The sequence below is a fragment of the Polypterus senegalus genome, chromosome 14 (assembly GCF_016835505.1).
Source record: "Polypterus senegalus isolate Bchr_013 chromosome 14, ASM1683550v1, whole genome shotgun sequence".
In the NCBI taxonomy this organism is placed as follows: domain Eukaryota; kingdom Metazoa; phylum Chordata; class Cladistia; order Polypteriformes; family Polypteridae; genus Polypterus; species Polypterus senegalus.
The window spans coordinates 79,441,968-79,469,073 of NC_053167.1; the positions used below are offsets into that span (position 1 = coordinate 79,441,968).

Below are 27,106 nucleotides of genomic sequence, written 5' to 3' on the forward strand. Positions count from 1 at the left end.
AACCATCCATTATCCATTAGCTATATCCTAACTACAAAGTCAAGGGGTCTGCTGGAGCCAATCCCAGCCAACACAGGGCGCAAGGCAGGAAACAAACCCCGGGCAGGGTGCCAGCCCACTGCAGGGCACACACACACACACACACACACACACACACACACACACACCAAGCACACACTAGGGAAAATTTAGGATCGCCAATGCACCTAAACTGCATGTCTTTGGACTGTGGGAAGAAACCGGAGTACCTGGAGGAAACCCACGCAGACACGGGGAGAACATGTAAACTCCACGTAGAGAGGACCCGTGAAGCAAACCTGGGTCTCCTAACTGCGGGGCAGCAGCAACCCATCACATTATTCCGACTTTTTCTAATAATAATTATGAAGATTAATGGCCTCCATTAGTGAGGTGTTCCTTTGATGGCTCAGGTATTTCAGTCGCCTCTTAAGAAGCTGCAGCTCGCTTATTGTTGCCCGTTTTTTTTTTTTGATTATATGTTGGCGGTTATCGTTATCTTCACCCAGAACGTGAAGCAAAAAGGCGAGCTCCGGTGAAGCGGAATCCTCACTTCGCGTAGACCGTGCAAAGCAGAGGGGGCGGCGGGGTGGGGGATGCATGCGTAATTACAACAGAGGGGGGACAATGAGATGAGGAGCGCATCTTCAATGCCGCTGTCCAGGCCTCTTCGCAGCAACTGGGGACAGGCGAATGGAGGGATGACACAGCGTGACACTGGAGACTCGGGGGTCCTGCAAAGTATCTGAATATTATCCGTCAGAATGCAGCGGGCACAATCCTGGGGTACTGCACAAAGGTATGGAAAGCCAGTGAATAACGCCGCAGTTCTTGATCTGAAAAGCTTCCTGTGATTGCTTAATGTTATGTTACATATTTTTGTTACCTGGACTTTATAAGATTCATTTTCATCATCTTTGATTTGTACGTCTACATTTAATTCATATTCGTGTATTTGTGCTGCTGATAATTACGAATTTCAACCTGCCTCTTGGCATGGATTGCATGTGGACTGCCCGCGGTCCTAGCGCCTGAGAATTTTGGATACCGTGCCTGCACTATACCTAATAATTCAAGTGTGTCAAGACGATTTCAGGTATCCAGCTTCGTTCACACTCGAGGTACAGGTGACTTATTTAATGTGACCTTCCCAGTCCCTTGTTTATGTATCCAAACATCGATCCATTTTATACGGGGCTTAAACATATCTAACATAAATTATATAATATTGTGTCGATCTCGCCGAAGCACCGCAGAGACTGTGGATATGGCTTTCTAAATTGCACGTTCAATAAAACTGCAAAACGTTTACATTCCAGCAGAAAATATACCAAAAACATCAGATGTAAAATTACCCTGTCGTTTGATGGAAAAGGATCGACATCAGAGAGTGGTAGCCTTGCTGGCTCTTTTATCGTCTTAATCCTACATGAATGCTTCTCCCTGGAGCTGCAAACGAGCCAGTAATGTTTTGGGGTTTTTTTGTATTTGGCTTTGTTTGTTTGACGTCCTTAATCTTTAAATGTTCCGTTGCTTGAGCTCGATATCAGCCACATAGAGCCATGTGCGCAGTGTTCTATTGTCAGGTAGAAGCGCAGACCCCTCTAGGTAAGGCAGCGTGCCTTGCTTGGACAGACTCCACATGCAGCTCTTAGATTAAACTGGAAAGCTACCAGTGTCTCTCATACAGCAACCTTGAATACGGACAAAGCAGTCTGCATTTATACGTGTGAAATTTCCGTTATTATGCATAAATTGCCCCGTGATGGTGCCTACTGTTAAAGGTTGGTTAATAACGAGCTCTAGGAACATCATTTTCCTTACGACCTTTTTATCTGTTTTTAGTTTCTGTATCTCTAAACTAAGCCAGTGTGCATTTATGAGGATGTTCACCTGAAGCTGTGTCCTGTAATGAACTTCCTGCATGCAGTGCCACAGGCTCATTTCATCCTTGCATCTGTGGCCAAGATGGGCACCACTTCTGGGGATCTAGATGGCACATTGGACAGTTCTGGCTGAACAGAATAATTAATGGATCATTTGTCATATACTGTATTACATATTGGGTTTTTTTTTAAATTGAGTTATACAGCTCTCCATTATTTTTGAAGCAAAACATTTCCTTCAGGACAGTTAAACAAAACAATTTGTCAAGCATGTTCTGGGCTGGACCTTGGGTCTTTTCCCCATGTGCTCTGCCGTGTATACCTGCTAAACCATGCCCAAACCTAAATGCATGCCCAACCCTTCTCATCTATGTTAATTCAGAGAAGTGGTGGTTCTACAGCAATGATCTACCATTTTGTTGAGCTCTTTACGCTGTCATGGTGATTGAGGCTAGCAATTTCGCAGAGGATCATCATATAGGCAGCTTGTACCTATTATGCCATTCTTTCAATCACTACCTAGAGACCAGGATCTGAGAATGGGGATGTAGACTGACTGGAAAAAGTAGACATTTTGTCCAAGGACCTACCTTGTCTTCATTACCATTACAACATCTGCAAAACTGCTACTACTGCATGATCGTCTCTGGCGTCACTCATGAACAAAACCCTAAGGTCCCTGTGCTCCTCCACATCGGGCAGCTGCCTACCCTTTACCTACAGGGAAGATGCCACTCTTTTCCTGGAGCTAAATATGACATCAGGTTTGGAGGTACTATTTCCTCAAAAATATGCTTGATAAAAATATTTCCTTATGTAATTCCTGTATTTCACTGGTATCTTCTTTATGTCTCTGCTGTTCTTTCATACCTTTGTGTGTTCTCTCTGATTCTTCCAGTTCCCTCTGTGACACTTACAATATCTGAGTCCTTCTTTTCTAAGATGGCTGATTTCCTCATCTGCGGTCTTAATCTTCATCCATCCTTTTACACAGCCAATAGCCAATTTCAATCTATTTTCCCTCATTTTCTCGTAGCCTATTCTCTTTCCTTTCCTTGTTGTTTGTATTTTATATGGATGTCATAGTGCTTGGTGCTACTACCTCCCAGCTCCAGGATCCAAATTCAAACCCAGTCACATTCTCTTGTAAGTTTGTATGCCCTCTCCAGATCTCTGTGGGCTTTCTCTGGTGTCTTCCCATATCTGTAACACATGGATGTTAAGATAATTAACAGTTCTCTATTGATTAATTGTGAGCATAGGTGTGTGACTGAGTGTGCCCTGCAATGGCCTGGAATCGACTGTAGTTCTGTGTTTGTAACGCACAGAGTCTCTGTGAGAGGCTCCAACTTCTTAGGCTGTGTATCATTGTGATAAATGAATACAAAATACTTAATGTCAGTGTTTAAATTTAGGGGCATATAAATGCATAACACACAAATTCATCTATACAGTTCTTGGCTTACTGCCTCCACTAACTCGATTCAGTTAAATGCAATTTTTCTTATGAAGTACATTTCTACATATAAGCTCTATGCGATACTCTATATAATTACATATACAGTATGGCAAAAAATTCAACAGAAAATGATATAAAACAGAAACACAAACATAATGTTGGATAAAAGAAAAGAAACAAGAAAGCATGGCAACATCACATCATCCTCCACTGTAGCCTTTTTTTCCATGCCATTACAAAATGCATTGTCTCAGCTTGGATTCCTGGAGGTAAACCTCTCAATACATCATGACTGTCTGTTACATCTTTAAGTACCTCTTTTCTTTATTCCATTTCATCCAATTTTTAAAGAGTCTGAAAACGCCAAAGTATTAGACAACTAGTTTTTATATCAACTACATGGAATTTACCTTTGTAAAAGATCATATTTATTGTGTCCAATCTGTCACAAAAGAGTGGCATGTTTATCATCTTTCAAATGCCAAGTATTCCCTAAAGATTACCTCAAACATCTGTGGTGCACAAAGACTCTGCTTGCCATGGTGTATGTCTAAGAGTTTCCTTTACCATCTTCTTGCTGAACTGTCATTGCTTAATTCCTATTACTACTGTATCTTTGTTTTATAGTAAAGCTTTTTTAATTTATTTTGCACATTTTACTCCATTCTTCTTCTTTCCTCTTTTCATTGTGTTTCTGCTATATAGCTCCAGTTCCATCCCAAATTATTACTTTCAGTTGCATGCCTACTGTACTAACCACACTCTACCCTTCCTTTTGAGAAGCATGTGTCCCGTGATGTTAAAAAATTTGGTGGTTTACATTGATCTTACTCAAAAGGTAGATAAATGAATAGATATTTGCAGGTTATGAAGTCTGTGTGCTTTTGGCTTTTAAATTCCTCAAGGAATTACATCTGTTTAGCTTTCATCTTCATTATGGTTTACAGTTTTGCGTTTCCTGCTACCACTGGAATTAGGTACCAAAACCCTTTGTTGCTTCCCACCTTGAACCTTTAACTTTTGACCCAAGGCTTTGTTCAAGTAATGCAGTGTAAATTAGCTAGGAGGCAAATGGAACTGTCTCTTCTTTGCAGGATCCAGAATAAACACTGAACATGCCTGGTAATACCATATGTACTAGCTGTTTGGGAGTTGGTCAATCGCGTCTACATGTGCCATGAAGACTTTGAGAATGTATCATATGTTACAGCTGTATGAGATTTCTGGATTCTGCTCCATGCTAGTGGTTTCCTGTATGCGTGGAGGATAGCTGTGTTTTCATACTTTGTGTTAAGTCAAATCCGTTCAAAGATGGGGTAGAACTCTACCAAGGGTGTCTCATCTCCTGTCTGTGATTTTCATGAACAGAATAGCAAGGCAAAGTCAAGGCTTATAGAGTATCCAGTCTAAGGATCTGAACATAGCAGTGGTTGTGTTTGCAGTTGATGAATCCGGCTGTGATTTCTAGTGTTCTCTGGAGTGGGTTGCAGCTTTGTGTGGTGGTCATAATTAATGTTTCCAAATGTCAGGTCATAGTCCAGATGTACTTCAATGAAGACTTTACGTATCATGGTCTTATTAACTAGACAGGGTAGAGATAACTGAAAGACTGGGGAAATTTTTAAGAACATTGTATGTGACTGAGTGTTTAAAATGGGACCTTACTTCATGAGTGGAACTTTAGATTTACCAGTCAGTTTATATTCTCTTCTCTCACCTGTCCACGACTAAAAGAATGAGACCGAGGACAGAAGTACAGTATCTGTCAGACTTACCAAGATTAAAATATGAAGCATCTCACAATTTATTTAAGAACTGTTTGTGAAGAAGTATAATAGTGAAAGACTCCACCAGGAATTCCAAAATCATTCAAGCCATATGTTACAATTTTGGATTGGCCGTACATGTGACATCCTTAAGAGCTAGTACCATAATCCCAACTACCCTCTCTCAAGGAAGAATTATAGTGGTGCATCCTCATGCTTCTCCTACAATTCTGGGTAGAAATGGCTTTGAATATGAAATCTTGTCCTAGCAGTCAGTACTCACAACAAGTTATCATAGATGAGGATGGGAACATAATTTGAAAGAAAGAACCTAGTCTAAAAGCTCTTCATGTCACTTTCTGTGTGTTTTGTGCTGCTTTAATGGCGATCACATACAAGTCATGCTTTTTTGACCACTCACCTCTCACTTGAATGCAATTGGCTATGTTTTTAAACATTCAGAATAATTTTCTCTATAAACTAGGGGGCCCTGCCCTGTGCTCGCTACGCTCACCAACTCCTGTGTGGGCGCTACACACTAGCCACTCCACGGCTCTGCTGCTCGTGTATGGGGAAGCGGATATACAATTTAAACAGATTGTTATTTTCATGGGAATTGTTACATATGCATAATAGAACTAACTATTTTAAATTACAGCGAGTAATCAACCATAAAAAACAGTAAAACGCAATAAATTGAAAGAAAATTATGTTTCATGTTGCTTTAGAGGTATTCGTTGTGTTATAAGTTTTCGTTCTGTTTGGCTTTGAAATTAACACGCAAATACTTTTTAAACTTACACTTTTACCGTAAAACTTCAGTAAAAACAATATTTGGAATTAACTTTTCGACAATATCGCAATGAATTTTGATTCCATGTTTGGACTCACATCACAACAATGCAACGTATAACTGCCCCTGAGTGAATATTGTTTCCTTCTCTCTAATAAATAAACTGACTTTTTTGAATGTTTGTCCCTGTGATTTGTTAATTGTCATAGCAAAAGCTTTTCTAATGGGAAACTGTAAACGTGTTAATACAAATGGCATATCAAGATCTTCTTTGGTGTTTAATGTTATCCGCGGAAGATGTACTACAATTCCTTTCTTGTCACCTGTTAAAATTTTACATGTCAGAATTTGTTCGACCAACTTTGAATACAACTAATCGTGTCCTATTGCATAGCCCATCACTCAGACATAAATTATGCAATAACATTATGATACATCCTTCTTTCAACAGTAATTCAGCTGGTGGAAGACAGGACGATGTTAACGGTTGTAGATTTTCTACAGGATATTGTAAATTGATGTTTTCATCTTCCACACCATCACCACCAACTGTTTCAGCATAGTCTATTGATACGCATTTAACCAATTTGCCATGTAACTAATCGACAATTTTTACATTAATTCGTTTGACTTCGTTTCTCGGTGCTAGGATTGCCCATGTACTCACTTCTTCTGTTGATAACCCTTCGGGATGAAATTTTTCAATGAGATTTGGACATAATAAGCCTTCTTTTATTGGGAACTTAAAGTGAGGAAAAATTTAAAAGAGCTGAGAGTGCAGGAACTGTGTCGGACTAAAGCATTCACAAGAATGAGAGGTGAGTGGACTGTGGGCGTGGGCCATTAACCGGAAATGGTTGAGAGGAGGGCTGGACTTGGCAAAATCTCTTGGCTATAGTCTTGTCTTGCGGGACTTGAAAAAATCTCTTGGCAATAGTCTCGTCTCAAGATTTTCTTTTAAATTAGAGAGACTTGTCTACATGTTTTTTTCCAAGTGTTCATGTGTTCCACCATTGCAAAAATACATTATGTATGTTAGGATAACTGGTGGTTTTTAATTGGCCCAGTGAAAGGTCAGAGAAAGGCGTAAGCCACCAATGCTTGAGCAGCTTGCTGCTATTACCAGGTATATGTAATGAAATGTTTGCAGTTACAATGGGAAGTATAGGCCATATGAAAAACTGAGGATTCAGCCAGTTACTTTACCAATATGCCAGCTAACACCATACAATACTATCATGTGTGCAAAGCTACTAAAATGATAATGATAAATGAATCACGGGTTGACTCAGGCCATTGATACACACCATCTGTCAGTTTCAACTAGGCATGTGTGGCGATGCGGGTTCGCTCCATGCTCCCATCTTCCTTCTGGGAGCTCTTGAACCCTACACCATCGGTAATGTCACCGATGAGCTAGGCAGTGAGGCTCAACAATGAAGCATGGGGATGGTGCAAAAAGTGCCAAAGTGCTTTTATTTAAAACAACAAAACAGTGATCAAATAAATAAGTGCAGTATAGCAAAATAAGTCATTAAATAAATAATCCATTAAAACGAGTGAATTAGTGGAGGTTCAAATTCAATACAAAAAGATCCTTTAAACCTGATGGTTAAAAAAATGGCATGAAGCAGTCTCTTTAAAAACTCCAAAGCACAGTGTGACTTCTATGACCCTGACAATTCTCCTGCTTCTCCCTTCCGGGCCCCACAACAGGGAGTCGCCCAACTGGCAAAATGCAGCTCCCTCAATACAGGTCCGGTAGCCCTCCGATTCCTGGCTACGTCGTGCTCCAGCCAGTCCGAGACTTGGGTTCTTTCCACAGCAGCCAGGGCGCTCACGCTGGGGCTTAACCAGCCCAAAGCCTCCAAGACTGCCGCTGCCTTTCGACGGCCAGTCGTCTTCATCACCGGTCACTCCAGCTCCGCTGAGCGACCGCTTCCTTCAGCCCCACGTAGTGTCGGCCTAACACTATCTCGGGGTTCTCCTTCCAGCTGCCTCTGCTACATCGAGCCTGCGCTTGCTCGCTCTCCTTCTATCCTCCACCAGCTTTCCTATACCTGCTTCTAGCCACCTTCCTCTCCTGCAACCTCCGTCCATTTTTTTTTCTTTCTTTCTTTTTTTTTCTCCCCTGCTAGCCGCCTTGCGCTTCTATTCATCACGGGGATGTGGATTAGCTGTGGAAATCAGCAGCTCCCGGGAACAATTACGGATGTGGATGACTCCTCACCTGTGCACTTAAGTGAGAACCGCCCGCATCACGAATTCCCCAGTAACCGCTCGGCCACGCACACACACACCACGCCCCCTCGCTAAGCCGCGAGTGCAGCGATTATTTATTTTACAAAGTGCCCTTTGGACATGAGCTGTGGACTCGCTACACCACAGCATCACAGATGACTTTTACGTTATTGGTTAACAAAAGCAGCTTCATTCTCTCTATTGCAGTATAGTCAGTTGCTCTGAATACGTTATTAGAACTGGACACTGCTGCAAATTTCCTGTTTATGTTGGCAAAAGCATGTTATGTTTTATATATGTGCACACACACACCATATGAAAACTGGATGTTGCACCTTGCTGGTTGTTTAAAGGCTTCCAGCACAATGGGCATAATGGAGCGAATCTTGGCTGTGATATTCTTGACCTGTCAGCCAGTTCCTTAAGAAGTGACAAAAGCCGATATAAACTGTCAAACAACCAAAAAAAATTATTTAGGGCAAATATGGAGCATTGACCCACGTAAAAAGGAGCAAAAATACACTCTGTACATCACATTCACTACTTTTGAGATGTAATATGTTTGTACATTATAATAACCATCCATCCATCATCCAACCCGCTATATCCTAACTACAGGGTCACGGGGGTCTGCTGGAGCCAATCCCAGCCAACACAGGGTGCAAGGCAGAAACAAATCCCTGGGCACACACTAGGAACAATTTAGGATCGCCAGTGCACCTAACCTGCATGTCTTTGGACTGTGGGAGGAAACCAGAGCACCCGGAGGAAACCCACGCAGACACGGGGAGAACATACAAACTCCACACAGGGAGGACCCGAGAAGCGAATCTGGGTCTCCTAACTGCGAGGCAGCAGCGCTACCGCTGCACCACTGACGACTTAGTAATATGAGTTATTATGCAAGCGAGCTGTCATTTAGCTGTTTTTATCTGCATTCCCCTTCTTGATCAAGGATTCCGTCATTTCCCAGTTTCTCCGAAATGTTGCATATGCATGAGCCAGAATTGCCATAAATATATGCATGTTTCCCCATCATGTTTTCTTTCAAAAATCCTGACGTATGTGTGTAAAGTTGTGCACACACGTTTCAAGCCCTTTTTTGTACAGATGCAAACTTTTTAAATGAGACCCTTGGTATTTTATAAGGTTACCCTAAATAGGTTCTTGTAAGCATCTTGTGAGCATGTGCTCTGTGTCTGGTGCTATAGTAAGCAATCATTTCATAACAAAACCTTAACATTGGGATATACCACATTTATAGTACTTTATCATCATTCAGATATTTACAGTTTTGTTTCAAATACAGCAATGAAAACTGGAGTGGGACTTAATTTAATTCTGTTCTGCTGGTTTGAAAATCAGGCCTAGATGATAATAAAATTAGAAAAGTGGTTGCTTAGTGTTACTCGGTGGAATCTTCCTAGCCTGTCAATGGCTATTAGTCACTCGGGCAGCCTGTCATCACCCCCCTCCTTGCTTCTGATCTACAGAAATGAAATGGTTTAGCCCTGCTCAGCAATATTCTGGAATGTTTGTTTACCGACTGACTGCTTGCCTTTGCCAGTGCTCTTTAGTGCCCAGTAGAGTTTGTGTCAGCTAATGAATGGCATGTCTTCGATAGTTGCTGGGTTTGTACAGCTGCTCACACACAGCAGGAGGAATAACATGAGGAGAGAACATAAAATGGCTCAAGGTAATTAGAGACTCAGTGCAAAACTAGGGCTAACCACATGGTACATTGGGCTTTAAAAGGCCAGCTTTTGAAAAAGTCTCATGATTCCTGTTATCACCACTATGACCCAAAGAAATGACGCCCTCTTCCAAGTGCCACAGACAGAAGTAGCTATGAGAAAGAGTTGCAAGTAGGACAGCTGCTCACTTTGTTTGAAGTGTTATTTTTTATATTAAATGTTGAAAATCATTTTCTTAGAGCAAAAAATAAACTCCTCTCCCCAGTATAACTCAGAACAACCCATCCTGTATGAGCTATCAGCACATCTAATGAGCCTTCCTTTCCATACTTTGACAGTACACCTCGATGACCTGTAGTCACCTTGGGTTTTTAGCATGCAAGGTCACTCAAGATTCATAACAGACCTTAGTTATGGGTTGGAGCCATTAATCACTGTGAAGGTGACATAAACCTGTGCGATATCTTCAGCTTCTTATCTCTAACCAAGATCTGCTGGTGGCAGTGTCTTCAAACTTCCACGTCTGTGCTTTAAAATACAAGCATCCATCCATTTAGGCTTTTTGTTCAATTTACAATGGTCTTTGGGATCATCTTCATGTACACTGCTACACTTGTTGTCTCCTGTGCATATACAGTTAACATATTCCAACAGCATACATACTTTGCTGCAGAAAAAAAACCCATTCATGTTCAATTTCTGAACATGTTAATTATGAAGTAGCATCCATGCAGACCTATCTATCTGTGCAACACTAAGCACAAACAAGGATGGGGCACCAGTCCATTGTGGAACACACCCAATGTGCACACCCATATTCACTCAGATACAGTAGCTTTACTGAAATGAGTTGTGTGTGCAAACTGAAACTATGAAAGTGAACTCATAATTCACAAGTTTGCATGGCAACCAAAACCGGGATTGTTAAAATGAGGCACAAGGATAGAACCAGTCCTTCACAAAGTGCATTTATGTACACTGTCAGGGATGCCGGAAGTGGGCGTGTGCCCCTGGCATCCTCGACAACACTTAAACACATTCAGATTTGTGGCTTTGCAGATTTTACTGTACCTTTGAAAGCCTTTATTGTTAATTGAGCCTTACATACACGATATTGTTGGGTAGTCTGTTAGTTATTGTCACTGTATGGTAGAACATTGCTAAACTCCACCTCCACATTTTCTTCTGAAGTATCTTGTTTTATTCTGTAAATACATATTTTTTTATTTGTTTTTATTTAGCTATTTTTTTTCATTAGTGTCCTGCACTCTGATGTTCATAGAAACTACTATTCACAAATTTCTACAGTTACAGCGCTGGCAAATATAAAGCCTAAGGAGCTGAAAAATCAACTTTGTTCTTTAAAGAGAAACAATTAATCCAGTAAGTTACACTGTTTGTATTTATTACACCTTTAACATCTACTTGACCATCCACCCTGTAATAGCCAGTTGTGCTGTTCTGTAGCAATGCTTGCTTTGTGAATGGCCTTGTGGAATGATTCCTGTTAAGGTCCATCCATCCATCCATCCATCTATCCTTCCATCCATCCATCCAACCATCCATCCATCCATCTATCCTTCCATCCATCCATCCAACCATGAATTCACTTATTTCCAAACCCACTTAATCCAGTTTAGTTTGTTTGGCAAATATCTTATAAAATAAAGGTTGGCTGATTAAAAAGGATCAACTACTGCAGTAGTTTTCAATCGCACTAACTATTTAACTTTAACTCAAATTCCCACAAAGGCTAACTGACCATAATGTGTTTTTTCTAGATTTTGTTGATGATTTGAATTTAAAAGGCTAGCCAAAGCTGCCTTGTCAGGTTCAGTGCAATGCAGTCAGAAGAATGCCTACATCCCAGAGGTTGCCAAATGAAGGCACTACCTGGATGGTATATGACAGAAGGAGATCCCACAAAAGTTTCCATAAATAAGGGAGTGAGCCACACTGGCTAGAATGGGAATTCAGGGTCCACTAGGATGTGGTATAACTAATACATGTGGTGGGTACTCCAGAAGAGCAATAGGCAGAGGAACAAGGACATCATCATGGGTTAGTGTGTGCAATGCTCCCCTAGGACTACCATGCAAGTGACTCATAAGGGAACATCTCCTGGCTGATAGGAGGCAGTGCACAGCTCCATTTCAAAAGGACTTGGTCGACACAATGGGGTCTGATCGGATACCTTCATACTTTTGTGATATAAATCAAGGTGAAAGGAAAAGGACCAGAACCCTTGAAAGCAGTTAATGCAACAAATAAAAACTGAAATAAAGTTTTTTTAAGTAAATTTTGTAATTAAGAACAAACATGCCACAATGACCAGGAGTAACTGAAACACAAGGAACTATCAATTAAAAAGCTAGCAGAATTTAATATATTTAACTGGAAGAAAAAGAGGCAAAGATATTTTTTGAAACAAAAAGCAGTGACTTTTAAACTCCAGAATAGGTTTAAGGAACTAAATTTAAATTGGTAGACAGGATAAGTGATCTATTCTAAGGAAGGCTTTCTACAATAATTTTTAGATTTATAATTTAAGGGTAAACCCGATTATAAAGGAGTTTAAAAAAACTCTCAATAATCTGAAATAAAATTTCCTTGAACAAACACTAATCCAAAAACTAAATCTATAGAGCTAAAGCAGTAATTCTATTGAAAAGAAATAGTTTAATAATAACATTTACCTAAACATTCTCTCCATTATTTAGGGATGGACTGAATCAGAGACTGGAAAAACTCAAAAATTCCAGTGATTTGTGGTATTATTTTTTTTTTTGCTTATTTTTGTATCCATTTTTTCTAGTTCTTGTTTATTTTTTATCATTATGAGGCTGGTGTCTTCTGACATAATGTCACACTTGTTTCTCATGGCTGTGGCCACATGGTTTATGATGATGCCGTCAAATGCTTCAGTGGTGTCACAGAATGTTGCATCATCATGCAAACCTTGTTTGAGAAAGTGGCGCATTACAGCTGACATTATAGCACCGTGAAATCCAGCATTACAAAAAAATTAAAAATAAACCTTCATAATGTTAAAAGGGGCAAATCCAAAACTGTTTTGTATGGGGACCATTTTCTGCTCCATTTTCCATTATAGTCCATTTTTGACTTTAATTTTGCCAGTTGGTTCAGTCTGGCCTTTGTGTTTATTTGATCTCTGCTCATCATTTTGACTTCATTTCTGCCTTGATTATTATCTCTTTCATCACCTGGTCATTATTTCTTTTCTTTCTGTGTGTCTTTCCACTGAAGTCATCCAAAACAATTAGACTGTAGTTCAAAGCAAATGGTTAAAGGTAAATAATAAACAATAGGATAATCCTAAATAAAAAAAATAAATTTAAGAAAGCAAATAGCTTAAATTCAGACAAAAACAAATTAACAAAAAGAGAAAAAAACACAAAAATCAAAAAAGAAACCTAAACAAAAGGCAGAGAATGAGTGTCTCTGTAGTCCTGACACTGTACTAGACTGGAAGGCTTGGGGCGATGTTACTTCTTTAAACAGGAAATACAGAGGCTGACTCAGTGACCAAGCCACTTAATGGCAATTGCAGACTGAGCAGGGCAGAGACAGAATTCTAGCCTGCTGTTTTTGCAGTAAAAGTAAGGCAGCCCCTCACCCTGGGTGTAATTCTCGAGATTAGGAATTAAAGACATCTCATGGGCAAGGACAGATTACATCTAGATTTGGGAAGAAAATTTGTAATCCAACAAAGTACTGTATGGGTAATTGTAACCCAGAATGAATGGTTTGCTGCAGCAGAAAATGCAATGATGTAACATATATGAAAAACTATCAAAAATTCGCAGTTTCTTATAGCACACTTTTCAATTCAGCGCCTTATCTTCTTTCTCCGTGCAGCCCCAGAATGAATAGCCAAAGCTGCTGCGGGGGGCACAGTTTCCAACAAGGGTACTCGGAATCAAAGTCTTTTTCACATAGCACTGCTACCGACCTGCAAGATGAAGAGAGACCAGAGTGGAGAAGAAGAAACTGGTGTTCTGTCACAATTGACAAGGCAGATTTTTTTTTATTATGGAAAAGGGCCATTTGATCAGAAAGGCAAAAATTGTAATTGTGAACGACAGTGAAAAATCAAAATCAGAAAGTCAAATGAATCTGCACCTAAACTTTAGTACTAATCCAACCCTAAAATCCATTATTACAAGCAAAAGTCTTAGCCCTAAATAACATCACAAACACATGCACTCAGAAACATTTTTTGAATATCCACAACCTTGGACAATTTGAAAGTACAGTTGTGCTTGAAAGTTTGTGAATCTTTTAGAATTTTCTATATTTCTGTATAAATATGACCTAAAACATCATCAGAAGAGAAACCAGTTAAACAAATGAGAAAAACATATTATACTTGGTCATTTATTTATTGAGGAAAATGATCAAATATTACATATTTGTGAGTGGCAAAAGTATGTGAACCTCTAGGATTAGCAGTTAGTTTGAAGGTGAAATTAGAGTCAGGTGTTTTCAATCAATGGGACGACAATCAGGTGTGAGTGGGCACCCTGTGTTATTTAAAGAACTGGGATCTATCAAAGTCTGCTCTTCACAACACGTTTGTGAAAGTGTATCATGGCACGAACAAAGGAGATTTCTGAGGACATCAGAAAAAGAGTTATTGATGCTCATCAGGCTGGAAAAGGTTACAAAACCATCTCTAAAGAGTTTGGACTCCACCAATCCACAGTCAGACAGATTGTGTACAAATGGAGGAAATTCAAGACCATTGTTACCCTCCCCAGGAGTGGTCGACCAACAAAGATCACTCCAAGAGCAAGACGTGTAGTAGTCAACGAAGTCACAATGGACCCCAGGGTAACTTCTAAGCAACTGAAGGCCTCTCTCACATTGGCTAATGTTCATGTTCATGAGTCCAAAATCAGGAGAACACTGAACAACAATGGTGTGCATGGCAGGGTTGCAAGGAGAAAGCCACTGCTCTCCAAAAAAAACATTGCTGCTCGTCTGCAATTTGCTAAAGATCACGTGGACAAACCAGAAGGCTATTGGAAGAATGTTTTGTGGACGGATGAGACCAAAATAGAACTTTTTGGTTTAAATGAAAAGCGTTATGTTTGGAGAAAGGAAAACACCGCATTCCAGTATAAGAACCTTATCCCATCTGTGAAACATGGTGGTGGTAGTATCATGGTTTGGCCCTGTTTTGCTGCATCTGGGCCAGGACGGCTTGCCTTCATTGATGGGACAATGAATTCTGAATTATATCAGAGAATTCTAAAGGAAAATGTCAGGACATCTGTCCATGAACTGAACCTCAAGAGAAGGTGGGTCATGCAGCAACACAACGACCCTAAGCACACAAGTCGTTCTACCAAAGAATGGTTAAAGAAGAATAAAGTTACTGTTTTAAAATGGCCAAGTCAAAGTCCTGACCTTAATCCAATCGAAATGTTGTGGAAGGACCTGAAGCGAGCAGTTCATGTGAGGAAACCCACCAACATCCCAGAGTTGAAGCTGTTCTGTATGGAGGAATGGGCTAAAATTCCTCCAAGCCGGTGTGTAGGAATGATCAAAAGTTACCGGAAACGTTTAGTTGCAGTTATTGCTGCAAAGGGGGGTCACACCAGATACTGAAATAAAGGTTCACATACTTTTGCCATTCATAAATATGTAGGCTAATATTTAATTATTTTCCTTAATAAATAAAAGACCAAGTATAATATTTTTGTGTCATTTGTTTAACTGGTTTCTCTTTATCTACTTTTAGGACTTGAGTGAAAATCTGATGATGTTTTAGGTCATATTTATGCAGAAATATAGAAAATTCTAAAGGGTTCACAAACTTTCAAGCACAACTGTACATGACGCTGACCTAGGTACTGCTGCAGTAGTGTCTTCACATGTTGCATGTTTCTGGTTATCATATGGTAGCAACCAGGTTAGTAACCACAACAAAGTCTCTCAAAATGGTGACAGCCATGGAGAAACAAACTGGCAGTGCACTAGTTTAAAAACAGGACATGAATAATGTTTAACTATATTGAAAGGAAAATAGAAGTACTAGATAAGCTGAGAATTGGTATATATACAAATTACCTAACCCCAATTGCCGTCATGTCAAAAATGCAAAATTAAAAATAAAATAACAATTAAAGATCTGCACAGTTATAATGCTGGGAAGGGAAAACTAAAGTGTTTTTGTGCAATACTGTGAGGGTCAATCAGAGCAGCTTACCTATCATACAGTAATTAAGACCAAGATCAAGTGTGTGTTTCTTGGGTTGTCTGTTTACTTGGTTACATGTATTTCTGCATATGTTCACTATGGCCCATAGTTCAATTTCTTTTATAAAAGCATTTTTTTTAATCTTTTTGCCTCCTTGGTGTTATTATGGCTGTGGAAGGTGCCATGAGGTCCCCATCCAATCACAGTATTCTGCATTCTTGTGTTTACCACAAATGAGAACATTAAAACGATCTTGACGAGAACAGGCTATTCAGCCCAAAAAAGCTTGCCAGTCCTATCTTCTTAAATCTTCCAAATAACATCAAGTCTTGTTTTGAAAGTCTCTAGAGTCTTACAGTCTACCACACTACTTGGTAGCTAATTCCAAGTGTCTATCATTCTTTGTGCAAAGAAAAAATTTCTGATGTTTGTGTGAAATTTACCTTTAAAAGGTTTCCATATGTGTCCCTGTATTCTTGATTAACTCATTTTAAAATAACAGTCTTGATCCACTGCAGTAAGTCCCTTCATAATTTTAAACACTTCAATCATGTCTCATTTTTATTACCTTTTGCTTAAAATGAAAAGGCTGAGCTCTTTTAATCTAATCTCTTCTAATTCTAATCTTATAATTCATCCCCTGTAGCACTGGAATCAGCCTAGTCGCTCTTCTCTACACCGTTCCAAATGCTGCTATGTCCTTTTTGTAGCCTGGAGACCAAAACTGCACACAGTACTCCAGATGAGGCCTCACCAGTGCATTATAAAGGCTGAGCATAACCTCCTTGGACTTGTACTCCACACATTGTGCTATATAATTTACCATCCTCTTCGCCTTATTAGTGGTTTTCCCACTTGTAACATCAGAATTATAACTTTGTTTTGTTTAGAGCTTTTTCCCCCCAAAATTACTAAAAAAAATGGCACTCAGAAAGGTCTCCTTGACCCTTGCAATCACCTGCAACTATGCTATCATTTTATGTACAAAAATGAAGAGGCATAATGCTATTTTTGCATTGTTTATTTAATACACAATATCCTTTAATAAATAATAATGGATTAACTGGACTTTGATGAGTGGTCTGTGGTGTTGGTATAATTTTAAATAAATAAAAGTGCAGGATTCAGATTGGGTAGGGCTGTTTCCAGGCACGCTTCATTCCATGGTTGTTTGGGGTACCTGGCCAATCCTGCGACATTCAGAGGTGGGTGGATCAGTCAGACGGGGGTTGAAAGAAGGGATGATGGAGGCAGCAGACATGTAAGCAGTGTGCAGGTGGATTGGGTCAGGCAGCCAGGAGATGAGCCCCAAGGGAGCACAGGGCAGATGCTCAAGGGAGCTGAAGAGAGCTATTCCAGCTGAACATGGCCATAGCTGGAGTGTCCCAATTCTCGCAGCAGGATCCCAGATAAATCCAGGAGAGGCAGCAGGAGAAGAAGGGGACAAGGTTCAGTTCAGATAGGGAGCCTGGTGGGGTGCCTGTGCCCAGCAGGGACACAAGTCTGGATAGAGGGGAAGCTGTGTCTGTCGAAAGGATGTCTCCTTATGCTGCAAGATTTCTGCGGGAGGCATCTGTTCTTAGAAGGAAGCCCCAGAGATTATACATCTTTGACTGTGCATTTTTAAAAGATTTAACTTGCCGCAGATTTGAACTTTGTTTATCTAGACATGTTTGAGATTTGTTTTGATTGATTTAATAAAATCACTGTTTACTTTATGCACCTACCCCTTGCTGTAAGTGTATGTCCTCATTTGCCTGGCTCATCTTGATTATGACTATCTATGGCTGCAGGTTCAAGAGGCTGCCTGGAAGTTACAAGGGAGTGTAGAGCCAATGAATGTATGAATGTATACAGTATTAAATTTAACAAGACAGACAATGTCAAAGATTGGGGCTACAAAGAGGATCCTTATTTCTTTGCCATAATCAAAAACATAAGTTGTCAAAGAGCAGTTGAAATAACAGACCATACTTCAGGTGTCCATGTTAGTTGTTCCTCATGGTGTACAAAACAATAGCCTCCTTCCTGTCCGTATATCATGAATGATCAGAATGGGCAGGACTGATTGACTGCCCAGCAGTGATGTCATCAATTGTTGTCCAAAATAACAAGGGAACTGGAGATGTGGTTATTAACTGGTTTATTCACTTTGAACCTCTGTGTCTTCATAGCGACCTCTGCAAAACACTCACCCAGCTCGCATGTATAACAGCAGGTCCAGTCAATGTTTCTGTCCAGATGTCCAAGAAGATTTGTTTATACCACACATTATGTTATTTGTTCAGGGTTTTCTTGTTGTTTGTTGTTATTATTATTATTATTATTATTATTATTATTATTATTTTTTAGGCAGGGTTCCTTCTTTAACTGGTGTTGGAATTTGCTTTTTTGCTCATGTTTGGTTCATTTGGTTGTTAATATTTTTATTCGTGATTATTATTTGCATTATTGTATGTTTTTATTAGTTTTGTGTATTGTTTAATTTTTTTTATGTATCCATGCTTCTACTATGTTTCATGTGTATTTTTTGGCCAGTTCCTCAAGAGGTGGGGACTTTTGTCCATCACCATCATGGGTCTGCCTTCAACTCTATAAAACTTGAGTGAACGTACAGTAAATTGTGTTTATATGCTGGATTAGAGTCAGCTCTCTTTTGATTATTTTAGTGTATTTATTTATTTGTTCTGTTTTTTGAACCTCTCTTTGGAAATGTGGATTTTAGATTTGTTTTCTATTGGATCGCCTATTTTTAAAGACAAATCTTTTTGTGCCTTTTGTGCTCCTCAGAGCTTTTTTTCCTACAGAGCATTTTTGTGTTATAAACGTTTCATTTTATAAAAATATCCGTTTGCCCCTTTTTATACAGGCCAAAGGTTGACAGGCCCTTCCACTTGTGGGGCTTTTTAGTAACATTATTTGGGACTTTGTTTGGAGGAACTTCCTAGTTCACAACAAATGCCATGTATATATATATATTATAGCAGTGGTTTCCAAACTCGGTCCTAGGGACCCACTGTAGCTGCAGGATTTTGTTCCAACCAGATTCACAGTAAGTGATAATTGAAAATAATTAATCTTATTTAGTTAGCTGGGTTTTTTTCCCTCTGTTCCCATACTCTGCATTACCAAAAACACAGTAGTATTTCTACTTTATAAAAAAATATTGAAATATTTCTATTTTTGCTATAACTTTAAATGCTTAATTCATTTTTGTTGTTTTCCTGTTATTGTTTCCCTTTATTTTGTGTAGTCTGCCCCCTTCATTGTAACTTAATAATGACTTAACAACAAGCAAACAAACGCCCGGGCGAACAACACTAAATGATGAAAGACTGCTGCTGATTCAGCATTAGGCCTATTAATTAGACAATAATGGAATGGCAGAATGGAAATCAGGATGAACATAAATAAAAAGTAAAAAAAACTTAACTTTAACTTTTAACACACTTTTGTAAATTTTTGTAATTTCTTCATTGACCCCAAAACACAGAAACTGGGTAATAAGAGCTTACTTAATTAGGCTTCATTAATCCAATTAAAAACAGAAGTTGGTTGAAACAAAAACCTGCAGCCCCATGGGGTCCCCAGCACCAAGTTTGGGAACCACTGTATTATAGTCAAGCAAGAGCATACACAAATCCAAAATAAATGTTGGGGTGCCAACTGGTTTGCCCCTATTAATAATGGTGTTAGCTAGGCAACAAAGTAAACAGGCACATGCTGGCGCAGACTCAAGAATATAAAGATCAGGCTGTAAGGCCTCCAGAATAAAAGTTGAAGAGTGGTCAAGACTCAGGTTGGAGCTCCATCCAATGGTTGTCTCTTTCTCAAATGACATGCTACTTTTTGGGGATGGCTTGATCTCATAGTCCTAGGACAGGAAGGAATAGAGTCAGTTGCCCTCAGAGCTGTGGGAGGAAAAAGATACCGTCAGCGACAGTGTCCCCTTGTGTCCTGGAGTGGTAGCGCTTACTTTTGATGAGCCCAGAAATTGACCTTCTCATATACTGTATATATATATATATAGGGTGATGGAACTGGGGCCACTGCCACCTCCTGGGGGAATAAATCATCTCCAGCGAGAGTTCTTCACTGTCCTTCCCTTTTGTCAGTGTCAGGGAAGTTACCACATATGTTTCTGGTCGGGACACCTTTGTATCTGCTTGAGGCTTCCTGCCCAGGTAGGGAATCTTCTCCTCTGATTGGGAGGTCTGTCCATCCATTAGGGCAGCCTTGTCCTGGTGCGACATCCTTTTCTCTCTTGCCCGGGATGCCTTTATGTTCACTCTGGGCCTCCCATCCGGGTTGAGGGATCCTCTTGACTCCTTGACAGGATGCCCATCCATCCCATGTGCCACCTACTATATATATAAATATATATTGTATTGACCCCATAGAAATATATAGAGGAAAGGAACACACAAATTCAAATGTCAATTGAATTAATCTTGAAATTTATTTAAATAAAAACAAAACTCCAGCTAAAAACATGTCCACTATCACGGCCATGGGATGCACAATATTTCTAGATCTAGTCCTTTGGTGGTACATCATGCTGTGGGGTATTAGTGTCACTCTGGCATTCATGACCACCAGCATTGTGCATGTTCTCCAGCAATCAGGTATCCAGACCTTTCTTTTTACTGATCCACGTCACGATTCCTGCTGTCTTGTAACCCAGATGGTCACACAGCTATGATTCCAATCTACTGCCAGTGCCATGGTCCTGCTCACTGAGTCATGTTCTGTTCTTTTATGTCATACAGGAGAGATGCTGTGCCTCAGAGCTCTCAACACCAAGATTTGCATACAGTAGTTTGCTGTTTCTTGCTTTTAGCTAATTGAATGATTTGAGTCACAAAGGCTCCTCCCCACCCTCAATTGGATTAAGTGGGTTTGAAAACGTTATGCTATGCTATATGTCATATGGCTTCAACTGAGCATTCATTTTTTTTTTTTCTTCATCTGGCTAAAATCCTGTAGAGTGGAATCAAAAGACAAGTAACATGAATTGATTAACCAATTAAAGGGTAAAATGTTAGCTATTAAAAACATCTCAATATTTTCTCATGGAGTATTGAGAATCACAGCTTAATTAAAGGCTTCTTTGGATACCTACTCACACATATAATCATACATATCCATGTGTTCAGTTTTACATTTTCTAAAAATATAGATTTTTTAGCTACAATCACAACAAAAATTAAAAGTATATTTGATCAACTAGAGCATTCAATTCTCTTTTTCTTAGTTACATAGTCATTGTTTTAACAAATAGTTAAATAATATTATGATGCCAGTAGCAGTCATCACAAATGGTATTGGCAACAGAGAGAAAATTCAGCAGCTCAAAGAACTATAAAGTAGGTCTAGATTAAAGTTTAATTTAGTAAAAAATGTGGAAATTTCAGTTTTCCATGTGTCCTTCAAAGAAGGAAGCCCTTCAATTTGCATTATGAAAACCTGAAACATTTGGGCATCATGTGGGTGGAACTGTTATTAATAGAAGTGCCATATCAGAGTTGTGACATGTTTTAAAGTTCAGGTTAAACTAAAGTAGAAAATATATGCTTTACTTTTGAATATCCTCATCTTCTTATATAATACACTACTGTGGCTGCCCATTTGTCTGTCCAAGATTTTAAATCACCTGTAGCTCACAAACTGTTTGAGCTCTTGACCTGAAATCTGCTCTACATATACTACGTGTCATCTACTATCTGCTTTCAGGGTGATGATTGACCTCCAAGGTTATTCCTTTTTTTATTTTTATTTTATTTTTATTGTAAAATCAACTCTTGGCAGCGGCCAGCAGGGTGGCCGTGCGGCGCATGCATATGAGCACCGTTCTCATCCCTACCAGCTTCGCCATCACTTCCCCTACCTCTTCATATCTTAAATCATTCTTGAGGCAGATAGAAGAAGTGAAAAATTAAGGAAAAATACTAAGTAATTGCAACACAAACACTAACTTATGTTTTAACGCAAAAAGATGCTAATGAAAGAAGAGAAGAAGCGGGCCGCTAGGGTGGAAAGAAAGAGCTGCTCAGGAAGCATCAAACGCATCAACCTCTGAGCAAACGAATGCTAAACATGCAGAGAAATAGGATGAGAACTAGGAATGCTCAAGTCAATTGTAAATCATGCAGTGTGCCATTACTGGTTTCATATATTTTAGAAAGGATTTTGAAAAAGCTACAAATCAAATCTCACTAACGCTTCGAGCAGCAAAGATTCCCTATCTGCCAATTAAATTTATAATCACATATGAAGTGAGATACAGTGGCTCAGGCAGGGTGGGCAGGCCTGGTTCTCGAGGTTTCAAGGTTTTGTTTCCTTATTTAATGTCAGCCTTGTTGTTCACTGGATTTCTCACTTAAACAAACAGCTTGCTCTAGTTTGCTGATAACAGAAATTAATAAAATGGTACTTTTGTTTCTATTTGAAATTCAAGGAGACATTTACTACATATATAAATTATGCTTGATTAGCAATCTTTTCACTGCCTTCCTTTTTGTTGCATTATATTAATTCACTTGCCTGTCAATAATGTTAAATTGTTGGAACTGTAAGCATTGATAAGAACATTCTATCCGTGATAATCCATTATATAAGGGGGTTCATGGTATCCATTCAATGATGGAGCAATATTTAAAAAAATGGACTGATAGGGTGGCACAGTGGGTACCACTACTGCCTCACAAATTTAAGATTTGACTCCTGATCTTGTCTAGGTGAAGTCATCCCAGGAGGATTCTCATCCTTCTTCCATTATTACAAGATTTTTTTTTTTGTTAGACTTATTAACACTTCAAAATTGATCCAGTGTGACTTTGTGTGTAAGTATTCTCTGAAATAGATTGACATTCCTTGTAAGGTTCATTCTTAACTTGCTTCAATGCTTTTGTAATAGACTCTGGAGCTCAATGACCCCTGATTCTTAGGAATTAAAAACATGTTTCACCAGTCTTCCTTTGAATAATAACTGCATATTTGTATGAATTGGAAAGATTCTGACATCACACCCAGAACAGAATCTACTGTAGAATGCCCAGAAAAGGGTGGGAGGCCAGTTGGCCGAGGTTTCCAGGACTCTGACTGTGCTTGATTCCTGTTTGTTATAACTGACTGAGCAACATTAAGATGTTTGTTTTCTCCAGTGATGGCTGCTGACTGGCGTTTTCATTTTCTTTTCCTTTATTATCAACTGGACATAATAATGGACAAATATTGCTGGGTTCCATTTGTGTTAATCAGTTCAAACTGTTTTGTTTTCTCATCTGTTTAAGCAAATGTGTTTCTTTGTGTGTAATCATTGTGTAATTAGTAATTGTTTTGTTTCCTGTCTGTTTAAACAAATGTATGTCTTTATATGTTATCACTGTGTAATTAGAAATTTGATGAATTTATATTTATATTATACCTGAGAACTTGTCATAGTACTGTGTGTCTGCGCTCAGTGAAGAGTGCCATACAAAATAAACTCAATTGAATTGAATTTGTAATATAGTAGTAACAGAAGTATCTGGAATGCCCCTCTTCCTGAAGCTCAGTCAAGGTCTTTGTGATGCCTGAGTTGCACCGTTTTTATTTAAAAACATGAGGCATGTTGTTCTCCTCAGTGGGAGCTGGGTGGTCTTTTGGCATTGGAACCCCTGCACATTTTTTTTTCCAAGCCTAGCAAGTTTTATTTTTGTTTTTCCTGTCTTCCTGGCCATCTGATCTTAACCATTTTTTGTTACTTATTCTTTAATATTATTGCCTACTCTTAATTGTTTTTATTCTTACAAGTTTCAATTGAAGTCTTGTAAAACACTTTGAGCTACATTGTTTGTAAGAAAATGTGCTATATAAATAAATGTTGTTGTTGTTTATAAAAGATGGCCACACACTTTAAACAGGCTTCTCAACATACTTGTGCTCAAGCAATGCGTAAATTCAGGTTTTGATTCTGATCTTGACTTAGCTTTGTTTCTTGACTTCAAGTTTAGTGTAGCTCCTTGAGCTTTGGTAATTGTGTTAAATGTCGATTGTATTGACTTCTACAATGTGCGGACTATTCTTCCTAATAGCCCCGAAAAACACTTTTGTTGTCTGCTGTTTATTAAATAGAAGTGTCTCAGAGGACTTGCTAAGTCACAACATTAAGCCAACGAGATGGAGCCCAGGTATGTGGCCTCACTGAGCAGCCACTAATGTGGAAGTGTCCATATGGTGTCTGGCTGAGCTCAGAAACTCCCAATTTTTTAAAATTTTGCAGTAGGTCAGAATTCCTCATCTTGCTTGTAGGTAGTGGGGGGATCTACACAAGATCCTGTGGTGGAAGATAAAGGATTAAGCATAGGTTTTGTGAAGACATTGTACTATGATCATTGTCGACAGGAATTTCTTGCTGCAGGTAATGGTACTGTAGGCTATTAGGTGGGCCATCAACAGAAAACCCCTGGGAGTTAAAGGTATGTGGTACTGTGTTTTAAGGCTAGTTGAAGATTTAAAGGATTACAGGTCCAGTCAGGGGATTGTCCTGTCATGTATTTTAGAATGAAATCCACACAACTGACCTGGGTGACCCTGGTTCTGCTTGTTTGGCCAAGTGAGGCTGAAATGCTATTTGACTAACAGTGTTAGACTGTGTGCCTTCTGTGTGTTTACCCATCCCAACCGAGGCATACGTGAGCAGCATGGAGAGGAGCGCTTTCTTATACTGTAGGTATGACTTACTATTTCAGTGTGCTCTGACAGTAAATTACAAATGCCATTCCACTCTTTCACCTTCAGAAATACTTTGGCTTTAAGATGCATGACTAAAATATGTTTTCCTTTTTGGCCCTGACCTAGATATAAATTTCAGGTTTGCTAATGTAAAGTACTTCAGGTTCTTGCTGTTGTCATCTGCTACTAGAGATCTGTGCACTCCATGAGTTAGAGGGTTACATTACATTTTTTTTTTCTTTTTTCCTTAGGGTCTAGCAGGTCTGAGCTTGTAGAGCAAAGTAAAGAGGACTTAGGTGTGGCCCACCTTTTTGAAACTCACAGCTCAGCTGCTAGTCATTGCCTCAGACCAGACGCTCTACCTGATGATTTATTCACATCTTGTCCAAACAGGAATACGCGGCGTGCTGTACCATTGCACTGAGCCACAAGCCGAGACTAGAACAGAAATACTATTCATCACTGAAAATAAGCTGGTTCTGGTGTGAGCTTCACTAGCTCAAGTCTGCCACGTCTCAGGCTTTTTTTTTTATTTCACTCACTTACTTATTTGCTAAAGATATCTCTTGTACTGTTTTGCAAAGTGGAAACAGGAGGAAAAATGCTTGGTTGTTAGAAAAAACATTGATTCTTAAACTGAAAACTTTCTGAAATGAGTGGCTATTTGTACCGAGGAAGGTAAGACCTTTCTTGTTTTTTTGTAAACAGAACAATTGAAAACATATAGACGGTGTGTTTGGAGGTTTTGTGTCGGTTTACGGTGGCTCTTTAAGAGCAGAGAGTGCATACAATTTATTTCTGTGCATGTTCTATATAAACACTGGACATTACAAACATTTTACATACCCATACATTCATTTCTAAACACATTTATTTTTGACAGTGCTTTAAATATTTTATGCTCCTCCTCATACACATGAATTTATATTATGTACAACATACTTTATATATTATGTTTTGTGTATAAAGTTACACAAACAAGGACCAATAGCCAAATATTGTACATGCATTTTGTTTGTTCTTAATTAAAATAAGCTTTCTTTTTCTTTCTTTCTTTCTTTCTTTCTTTCTTTCTTTCTTTCTTACTAATGTATTGCCTTGAAAAACTGTAAAATTTTATAACAATTCTTTAATTTTACTGAAAAACAAATCGTACAATTAAATGTTGTTCTCAGAAATATTTATATTGCAAAGCATTAAAATTCTTTTTTTTTTAAATGTGACATTATTTAATGTTATAAAAATATCTTAAAAAGAAAATGGGGAAAATATGCTATTAATGTAAGTATTTGAATTAACTGCCACATTTTTTAGTTAAAAGCCCACCATTAAGTGATCATAATTCAAGGTGAGAATCTAAAGGATGGCTGTGAAAATAAGGACTAAGGAGTATTCCAAAGACATTAGAGATAGCATTTACAAGTACCTACATTAGGAAAATGGTGCAAAACAATATCCAAGTGTTTGAATACTCCAGTAGGTACCAATGATTCAGTTCACTTTGTCAAATCCTTCAGGTGTCGACTACAACATGTGTTTTTCCAATGCTTTCGGCTTAAACAAGTGAGAGAAGCCACATCTTGATAAACAGTAACTTTTAAGCAGCTATAGATTTTATCAGGAGCCCCGCATAACACTGCTCTTTGTGCAAGATGGCGCAAAACAAGCCAATACACCAAAAGAACAATGTGGAAACAGAGCTGAACATTCCCAGAAAGCATGAGAGTGTCCCACTGCAATGTGGAAGGTTTTCTGGTCAGATGAGACCAAGACAGAGCTTGTCAAAAGTCAAAAGAGATTATGTGTAGTGAAAATGTCACACTACTCACCCCTCAAAAACACTCTACTTAGCAGTGAAGTATGGTGGTGGTAACATTATACCGTGGACTGTTTTCCATCAGCTGTAACTGGGCATCTAGTTAAAATAAGAGCAATGGTGGGTGGTGGAAAATGCAAGCAAATACAGCAAAAGAACCTGTTTGATTTTGATAAAAAAAAATTAAACTTAGTGAAAATGTATCTTTCAGCAGGACATTGATCCTAAATACAAGGCCAAATTAACCTTGGAGTAAATGCGCTACAGTTTCCCAGCAAAGTCCAGATATCAGTCCATTTGTGTATTTTATAATTTAGCTTCCCTTTTAATTTTTTCCTGTACTGTTTTGCACCTTTTGTGAATTTTTGTTTTTTGCTGTCAGGTTGTATCACATGCTGAATCTAATATACGTTTTTTTAATTTATTTGAAATGTATTAAAGACATTACATAATTTTCACATCTTTTTCCATAGTATCTCTTTTTGTATAGAG

At 38.9% G+C, this 27,106-nt stretch overlaps 1 protein-coding gene across 2 annotated transcripts in view; it reads left to right on the forward strand.

Moving 5' to 3' along the window:
* Positions 1 to 682: 682 nt before the first annotated feature.
* The window catches only part of LOC120514279 (phosphodiesterase 4D interacting protein), a 249,225-nt gene continuing 222,801 nt past the window's right edge, over positions 683 to 27,106 (forward strand). The window contains exon 1 of one of the 2 annotated variants that reach the window (XM_039734581.1): positions 683 to 817. In XM_039734581.1, the coding sequence (XP_039590515.1) occupies positions 783 to 817 (35 nt within the window). In that variant the 5' untranslated portion in view covers positions 683 to 782. Of the gene's footprint in view, positions 818 to 25,257; positions 25,477 to 27,106 lie in introns of those variants that run through there. The other variant, XM_039734582.1, reaches the window with a different exon arrangement.